Source organism: Misgurnus anguillicaudatus, chromosome 9 (assembly GCF_027580225.2).
Source record: "Misgurnus anguillicaudatus chromosome 9, ASM2758022v2, whole genome shotgun sequence".
Classification (NCBI taxonomy): domain Eukaryota; kingdom Metazoa; phylum Chordata; class Actinopteri; order Cypriniformes; family Cobitidae; genus Misgurnus; species Misgurnus anguillicaudatus.
The window spans coordinates 14,539,729-14,549,665 of record NC_073345.2 but is presented as its reverse complement, the minus strand read 5'-3'; the positions used below and the strand labels follow the sequence as shown (position 1 = coordinate 14,549,665).

The following is a 9,937-nucleotide window of genomic DNA, read 5'->3' as shown; positions in this document are numbered from 1 at the left end:
TGGATGTTTGTCCCTTTTCACACCATGCTTTGTAAACCCGAGAAATGGTTGTGTGTGAAAATCCCAGTAACTGAGCAGATTGTGAAATACTCAGACCGGCCCGTCTGGCACCAACAACCATGCCACACTCAAAATTGCTCAAATCATCTTTCTTTCCCATTCTGACATTCAGTTTGGAGTCCAGGAGATTGTCTTGAGCAGGACCACACCCCTAAATGCATTGAAGCAACTGCCATGTGATTGGTTGATTAGATAATTGCATTAATGAGAATTGAACAGGTGTTCCTAATAATCCTTTAGGTGAGTGTATATAAAAAATCAAGCATGTATTGCTAAATGTCACTAGATTAGAATATCATTGTGACATCATCACATCATATTTGTAGTCCAGGCCAAATGCCATTTTGTACTTTTTTCGACTGAACTGCTAAGTAAAAACTTGTACGTGGCATTGTAGCAAAGCTACACAATGTTCACTATATGCTTCTCCTACCTCTACATTTGAATAGACTTGTTAGCAGGCTGTAAGCCATAGTTCCTTAAATCTTACCCTGGAGGGCCAAAGCACTACAGAGTTTAGCTCCAACCCTAATCAAACTTACCCACCTGTGATTTTCTAGTGATCATGAAGACCTTGATTAGCTTGCTCAGGTGTGTTCGATCAGGGTTGGAAGTGCTCCGGCCCTCCAGGGTAAGATTTGAGGAGCCCTGCTGTAAGCAGTGTGGTGCAGTATGCTGTCAAAGCTCTAACAATCAACCGCTTCATAGCGTCAGTAGCTGATGCTATGGGAAAATTCCTGGTTTCTCCAATACTGACACCTATTGGTTTACATCTGGGAAAATCGCAGACCAATTTCGTTCAAGCCTTCCATTTCGGGAGGAGCCATCACTTATAAGTCCGGGCTGAACACCATTCAGTGTTTTGACTAAAGTGCAAAGTAAAAACTCACTGCGTGTCGTTGTAGCATGGCCAGCTACACAATGCTCGTTTCCGATATCTCAAGGAACTGGGGTTATGTGAGTAACCATATTGTTCCCCTTTGATGCGATAAATTTAGCATTGGGTCAGTAGCTGATGCTATGGAAAAGTATTCCACTGTGGTTTGACCGGCTTGAAGTGCATTTTATGGCCTGAAGTGACCAGACACTTGTAGAGTAGGGTATAAAACCGGCAGGAGAGTACGAGCGATACGTCCTTTCACGTCTCCAAAAGTCTCCAATAACAGGTAGTCATTAGTTTTGTCTGCAGTCACTTAAAAAAAGACTTACTAGAGGGGTTGGTATACTCACTAAATATAGAGACAAAGTCGCTACGTTGCCAACACTGGATGTGGTATCATCTAAAAAAAGACTTCAGTTATGAAACTCTAGAGGCCAAGACTTATAGTTTCTATAGCAATCCGCCAGCCAATAAGCTTGCCTTAAACTGACTGATGATGCATGCTTCATCTAACTCCACATTTAAATAGACTTATCAGCATTCTTTAAAGGGGCCATGACACAAGACTTTTTTAAGATGTCAAATAAATCTTTGGTGTCCCCAGAGCACATATGTGAAGTTTTATCTCAAAATACCATATAAATAATTTATTATAGCATGTTAAAAATTGCCACTTTGTAGGTCTGTGCAAAAATGTGCCGTTTTGGGTGTGTCCTTTAAAATGCAAATGAGCTGATGAAATGCACACACTGATCACAATGATGGTGGTTTGTTGCAATTAAAACTCAATTGTGCTTTTCTCTGCACTAAATGGCAGTGCTGTGGTTGGATAGTCCAGATTAAGGGGCGGTATTTATTATAATAAGTGCTCCTTATGACATCATAATGAGAGCCAAATTTCAACAACCTATTGTTTCATGTGCTTGTAGAAAATAGTTTACCAAAACTAAGTTACTGGGTTGATCTTTTTCACATTTTCTAGGTTAATAGAAGCAATGGAGACCCAATCATAGCACTTAAACATGGAAAAAGTCAGATTTTCATGCCATGGCCCCTTTAAGCAATGTGGTGCTACATCCTGTCAGAGCTCTAACAGTCATCCACCTCCATCCCCAGCACCACTTGCCTAAAACTTTACTGAGTAGCAAGTCTTCATATTTACTTTGCACACATAGCTCTGAGTAATCTAGTTTTGGAAAGAGAAAATACATTGACATGTAATGACCAATAAAGTGCTAAAAAGTTGACTAAACTAGTCAGAAATATCTTGTAATTAAACTAAATAACTAGCTACGGTTGGGCCATTAATCATTTAGATCAATAAAAACTAATCTAGTTTTTTAAACAATTTCACATAACCACAACCACAAAATATAGTTTAGTGGTTTGCTGCATCATTTAACACTGATAGATGCCTTTGTGAATGTTTTGTATTTGAAGAGTTTCGTTGCAAAACGAGATAACCACCGTTTTTTTAATTGTTCCGAAATCTCGTTTTTTGGTTGTGCATTCCAATTAATTTCAATGCAACTGCAGTTGGTTTGTTTTGATTTAAACCTTCATAATCTAAAAAATACAGCTAAGTAGGACCATAAAACAAAATAATAACATGATAATATAATAATAAACATGTTTTGACAAAAATGTTAAAAAATGGATTTATCTCGTTTTGCAACGAAACTCTTTATTTGTCACATATTATATAAAGCTACACTTACTGAAAACTCCTAAAGACTTTCCTGGTTTACAGCCAGAATAGTTGCAGAGAAACACTCTCTTCCTGGTCGGGTCATTGCAGTAATGCATGTTTAATCAGTTCATTAATCAACCGCTTCAGACGCCTCCACTAACAATTGCAAGACACACAATAGCAATGAAGAAACTATTTTACATCAGACGGTAGAACTGTAATAAAAGTCATTGTCATAATGCACACTCATTTGAGTTCAGTAATAGATCATATAATTAGTTTCACTGTAACCATGCTGTCATCATCTTCAGCAGAATTTCATATTCATAGGCACTAGGATCCACACAAACACAAAAGATGCTCGAAAAAATTTATTATTCTGTATCCATGCACTGTTGAACAGGGCATAGATTTTAGTATTCATAGATCCTAAAAAGCAGGCACGCTGATATGAATGTATTAATAGCACGAAAGGAGGAGGACATGAAATTCAAAACATAAGAATAGGTACGTTTCTGAGAAAAAGAGAAAATGAATGGTTTTTCTGATTATTAAATGTTTGGGGGGGAAATGACACAGGGTCAGTCTTATGCCTTTTTAAACAGTTTTTGCATATTGTGAGTAATGTCATTTTGACTGTAGAACCTTTTACATCCAAAGAAAATGGTTCTTTAAACTAAAAAAGTTAAGAAAGAAGTGGTATGTTTAAAGTGCACGTATTTCATTGCTAAGAAAACAACATTATTTTGTGTATTTGGTATGTGTTCACGTGATTTATGGTTAAAAAAACATCATTTTCCATACCGTGCATTTTTGTAGCCCCAGATTTCACTCTCTTCCTGAAACACACAGATTTGAAAAGCTCTGTGTCTACCCCTGTAGTATAATGGCCTAAGTCAAGAGCATGACTTAAGCTGTTTTATTTTGCCTTAGCTTTTCTAAATGGCAGTTGCATCAAGAAGAACACAAATCTACTCAACCTCTGAAGGTAGTTCCATTTATTTGTGTTATGAGAAACCTGCAAAAATGACATAGGCAATTAGTTTAGGAAGGTGACGATATAATATGTGTACTTCTCTTCTTCCTATGTAATGGCCGTCTTCCTTTTCTCTCTTTTAGTTTGAGTCTTATTGACATGACAAATACTTTGTATTGCCAAAGCATTTGCGGCTGAGCTTCATACAAACAAAACAGGTCAAACCAATAAGAGAGCATTAATAGCAAAGCAATGTCACACTCTATGCAGATAATATAAAAAGGTACTATCATAAAAAATATTACAAATACAGTAAAAAAGATCTAATGTAAAATAAATAAGTCTCTCTCTCTCTCTCTCTCTCTCTCTCTCTCTCTCTCTCTACTGCTGTCAGTCAATGCTGTCAATGCTCGTGTCTTTATATAAGAACATTTCCTGTTCATCTTTTTAAAAAAAGTTTTGAAAGTATTGGTTTTGGTTTTTGTGGCACAGATGTTAACTGGATAAGACACTTTATTCGCATGCTTTTCATAAAGGGCTACACAAAGAAAGACAGCTCACAAAAAATCAAATCTTGGATCACAGCAATTGGTACATTTTTATTATCTTCATAAGTAAACATTTCATGGGAGTGTATCCTTAGTTTTTTTTTTTTACAAAACTATTGACTGATGTGTGTCTACTTTTAGGTTAGAGGTTCCACACAAAAGAGGCATCATGTCGATGGGATTGGAGATCGTTGGGATTGCCCTGGGTATCATTGGTTGGATCACTGGAATCGTTGCTTGTGTTCTGCCCATGTGGCGTGTGACGGCCTTCATCGGTTCGAATATCGTCACAAACCAGATCGCCTGGGAGGGTTTATGGAAGAGTTGTGTTGTGCATAACACCGGACAGATGCAATGTAAGATCTACGACTCCATGCGGGCCCTGTCGTCGGACCTCCTGGCCTCACGAGCCATGACCATCATCTCCATCATCTTGGCAGTCCTGGCTGTAATGATCTCCATCATGGGCGCCAAGTGTACCAACTGTATAGAGGATAAAACCGCCAAGGCAACAGCTATGATCGTGTCCGGTGTCCTCTTCATTCTTGCCGGCATCCTGGAGCTCATTTCAGCTGCTTGGGTGGCAAACCAAATCTTTCGGGACTTCTACAATCCGTTGGTAGCCAGCGCACAACGGAATGAGCTTGGGGCATCGCTCTACATATGCTTTGCAGCTGCTGCTTTGTTGCTGATCGGAGGAGCAATGCTGTGTTGCTCCTGTCCTCCACAAGAGAAGAAGTACAAGTCACAGAGAATGGGCTCTAACAGCGTTCTAACAGTGGTGGAAATGACAGCATTTCAATATTAAGGGTCATGCTATGCTATCAATATGTACTTTTTCAGTTTCATAAGGATGGTCTATGGGCATATTTTGAGGCACTTAATATTTGTATTTGGTTGTTCTTTGTATTATTGAGACAAAAATAAATAAAGGTTTAACTGGTTAATTTTCTTTTATAAGCAAAATGTTTTCAGATTCAGTGTTCGATATTATAATGTACATAGACAGGAAAGGAAGACTTAAACTCATATGTTATAAAATTTAACTTACAACTAAAGCCATGGAATAAAAATCAGATAAATAATCATGTTTGCTATTTAGATATTAAAGTTTTTTTTACATGTATTTAAAATGGTGATTGCTAACAACTTTACATGATACTACAGATGTTGTTGGGAACTTTAAATGTCATCATGCATGAAAATCTAAGAAAAAAAAAACACAATGCAACATTAAATTTAAGGATTTGGCATATTCATGGCAGTGCATTAAACTATACATAATTTATTAATATGCGTGTTCCATGTGAATCGTACCCATTCCCCATCAACGGTTAACAGAATTCCCAAAAGATTAATCTACAGAGAATTTTCTTATACATTTTTTAAAAATGTATTTAATGAAGGTTAAAAGAGTTGTTGAAAGTTTGGTGTTGATGACATTGGAGTCGGGCAACCATGTTGTAGTTCACGTATAGTCTGAGGGTATAGCTTTTAATTTCTACTAAATGTCTACTAAATTATTTGTGAAAATTACCTTTATGGACAAAATGTTTAAATATTAAAATCTTTTGTTGATCATTGAGTTTATTTTTTGCAATAATTAAAAAGTCTATGGAAAATGTGAAGCTAACTTCCAGGTTGGCATTCACAACTTTGTCATCCCTGCAGCTCTTTATAACAGTTTTATTTTGAAAAACTTGCACTTTGAAACCATGTTTTAAAAGTTTGTGTTTTTTTGTGCCTTGTAAATGAACATCCAAAATGAATTAAACGTTTTGAGTTGAAAACGGTGTTGTGTGAATGGCTCCCACAGTAAATTTACTGGGACAACATTTAATGCCTCAAATTGGTATGGAAAATATTTAAACCAATGCTAAAATCTTTCTGTCTTATCTTTCCACTCTTTAGCTATCTACCGAGACACTAGACCCAGAGACTTCCTGTCACAACCGCAGTCTGAGCAGCCTTATAACTCTGTGGGTGCTACACAAAATATAAATTTGGCCTGATCAAAGTCAGATCTTACTGACATTGCCATGCTGAAACCACAGCATCCTGTGTATGAGCCAATACCCATCTATATAGAGGAAGACATTGCAACTATTATAGATTATTTGCTCACTCCAGTTATTTTAATCAGAACACATTCACATACAATATGCCACCTATTAACCCTGTACAGATAACTGACAAGGCCAGCTGACACCTCACACAAAATCTAGACTATTATTCCATCATCGGGCATCATCACACCAATGATGGAAAAAAAGTATTTTAGCATTTTAGTTAAAGGACAAGTTCAGTATTTTACACTTAAAGCCCTGTTTTCAGATTGTTTATGATGAAATAGAACGGTTTTGGCTGAAATTTGGACATATGATGCTGGCCCGAGAATTTTCGGGTGTTTGTTGTATGACCTCCCACCTCTAAAAGGGCTGTATAGGTGCACTGGAACAATCCTTCCTAAAATGCATTAAACTGTCATTTACAAAGACGTGAAACTCACCGAGTGGTCAGGGGTGTTCACTGATATTTTTGTATCTGTTTACCACAAAATTCCTCAAGTATACCATTACCTTGCCTGTAAAATATGTTTTTTTATGAAAAACTCACAAAAATTATGATCTAAATTTGATTTAAATTGTTTTTAGATATTGGTCTAGATGTTCTGTGTTGAATTCGGCCATCTAGTGTTTAGAAAAAAACATAAAAGAAATACAGTTTAGGGAAAAAATAATTTCGACCAGCAGATGCCCATAGAGACCTATTTATTTTACTGGATATGGCCAATTGCTCACATCACCACTTTAGTGATACATTTTGTGAATTTATGTTTATATAAACATTAGAAAGGACATTAAAAATAAATATTATATCAAATAGTAAAAAAAATTGTAGTGTTTGTGTCAGCGACAGTAGACAACAGAGACAGATGTATATAAAAATGTAACAGTAAAGGCAGAGTGGTGGTGAATGGTGATGATATCCAGTTGTGAGCCACAGAAACACAGACACACTGGGGAAGAGGTAATCCAGATGATGATGATCAGGGATAGTTCTGAAAAACACAGAGGTTAGTGAGTCAGGTAATCACAGGAACAGTAGCGTACGTGTGACGAGACCGGACGGTGTCTGTGTGTTTGTGGTTGGTATTTGTAGTGCAGACTTAATGAGGGGTGACAGGTGCAGCTGATTAGAATTCCGGTGATTGCGATCTGTGATGATGAGGGGTGTGCGTGGAAGGACCTGGCAAATCCGTGACAGTACCCCCCCCCTCCCCCCTCTGGGGTCCAGGACGCCAAGGAGGGCGGCCTCTGGGTCTGGGAGCTGGTTTGTCTGGATGAGCTTGATGGAAGTCATTGAAGAGTCCTGGGTCAAGGATGTCATCACAAGGAACCCAGGATCTCTCTTCTGGTCCGTATCCCTCCCAGTCCACCAGGTATTCGAGCCACCCACCTTGCCGTCTGGAGTCTAGGAGTTGCCTGATGGTGTAGATGGTTTCATCCTTATCCAGAGGGGGGGCTTTTTCACCAGGTCCTGTGGAGGGAACAGAAGAGGTGACAGGTGAAGGGTTTTAATTGTGACACGTGAAAAACTGGGTGGATCCGGTAGTGCGCTGGAAGACGGGGTTGAAAGGCTACCGGATTTACATCCTTGATGATGGTGAATAGACCTATGTACCTGGGACTCAGCTTTTTACAGGGTAGTCTGAGACGAATGTTTTGAGTTGATAACCAGACCTTGTTTCCAACCTGAAAGTTTGGTGTAGGGGTTCTTCTGGTATCTGCATGTTGCTGATGACGACAGATGGCGGATTGAAGATGATGGTGAGCTGAGTCCCAGACCCTCTCGCTCTCTTGGAACCAGTGCTGCACAGATGGTACATCGCAGGGTTCCTCAGACCAGGGAAACATGGGTGACTGGTAGCTGAGTACGCACTGGAAAGGCGTGAGACCTGTAGCCTGCTGACGTAATGAGTTCTGTGCGTACTTAGCTCAGTACTCCAAGAGTCCTGGTGGTTATGGCAGAAGGTTCCGAGGAAGCGACCCACTTCTTGGATCTTGCGTTCCGTTTGTCCATTGGTTTGGGGGTGATAACCAGAGGAGAGACTTACGGTAACATCAAGGAGTTTAAAAAAAGCTTTCCACACTCTTGAGATGAATTAAGCACCTTTGTACGAAACAGTGTCTTCTGGGAGGTCGAAGTATCTGAAGACATGAAGACATGCTGAAACAAGAGTTCTGCAGATTCCATGGCTGTAGGTAAACCTTTAAGAGATATTAATCGCTACATTTTAGAAAAGCGATCTACCACAACGAAGATGCAGTTACCTTGTGTTACCTTGAGATGGGGGAAGATTTGTGGTGAAATCCACTCTAAGCTGTGACCATGGACGAGCAGGGACAGGAAGAGGACGTAGTTTTCCATGGGGCAGATGTCTTGGAGTTTTCGCCATAGCGCATTCCTTACACCCCTTCACGAACCTTCTGATGTCCTCTGCCATATTGGACCACCAGAAGCGATGTTAAAGCAGCGAGAGGGTTTGTTGGGTGCCGGATGACCAGTACCAGAGGAGGTATGAGCTTTGGTGATGAGTGATCTCCGATATTGCAAGGGTACATACTTCATTCCTGGGGACAGCCCGGCGGAACATTAGTACTTTCAGGAATGACATCTTCCTGACTCAGATCAATAGGACACACGAATACCTTCTCTGGTAGGATGATTTCAGAAGGAGAAAAATCTTCATCTGCCATGAACATTCTGGACTATGCATCAGCTTTGCAATTCTTAGTACTTGGACGATAAGAGATGACAAAATGGAGTGAAGAAGAGAGCCCATCTGGCTTGTCTAGGATTCAACCTTTTTGCCTCGCAGAGATAATGAAGATTTTTGTGATCCATTAACACCATGAAAGGATGACGTGCACCCTCGAGCCAATGACGCCACTCTTCGAGAGCCAGTTTGATTGCCAGTAGCTCCCAATCACCAATGTCATAATTCTCCTCCGCCAGGCTGAACTTGTGAGAGTAGTAGGCACAAGGATGAACATTAGAGTTTTTCCCCTGCTGCTGGGACAAGACGGTGTCCCTGATTGGCTAGCACTTACTATGTTTGAAAGATTTCGGTCACAATGAAATGCTAACAGGATTAAACTTACAGGCTGTGAGTCTGAAGCAGGAGGAATTATGATAATGTCGGCGTTTACATCATCACCAATCCCAGGAAGTAAACTGTTACCTAAAATCTGTGTGTTTGTTGCAGTCCAAGAAAAGAGATTTACGTTGGACACGATAAATTGCATCATCGTTTACTTTGGGGTTTGTACTTTTTGCATATCATTTACATGTACTAATACACACTTACACGCCAAAGGAAATTTAAAAACGTGAATCGGACAATAGGTGCCCTTTAAAAACCTTTGATGAAATAAGTCTTTGGAGACCCAAAAATTGTTCTTCTATGGCATCGCTGTGCAGAACATTTGGTAGCACCTTAATTTTTAAGAGCATAGACAGATTTGGATAATCTAAAGACAATGGTCATTATGTGAAATTGGACATACAACATTCCTAAATGCTATATCTTTTGCTAAAAGGTTTTGGTAGTTACTACAGTGTTTGAACACTTGTAAAAGGTGTTTTAAAGGTTCTTGACATTAGCTGGGTTTCCATGGAAATGTGAAACGAATCTTTTCAGAATTCACAAAAAAGAAAAACAATCAAATGCAAATTAGGTGCGTTTCCATCAAGTTGTTTGAGCAATTGACGGTGGTATT

The 9,937-nt window shown here is 39.2% G+C and overlaps 1 protein-coding gene across 1 annotated transcript; it reads left to right on the top strand.

Moving 5' to 3' along the window:
- Nucleotides 1-4,304: 4,304 nt before the first annotated feature.
- LOC129424514 (claudin-3-like) lies at nt 4,305-5,893 on the top strand. The gene has a single exon (XM_055181207.2). It carries the CDS (start codon nt 4,324-4,326, stop codon nt 4,960-4,962), a length of 639 nt encoding a protein of 212 aa, XP_055037182.2. The 5' UTR covers nt 4,305-4,323; the 3' UTR covers nt 4,963-5,893.
- The last annotated feature ends 4,044 nt before the right edge of the window (nt 5,894-9,937 follow it).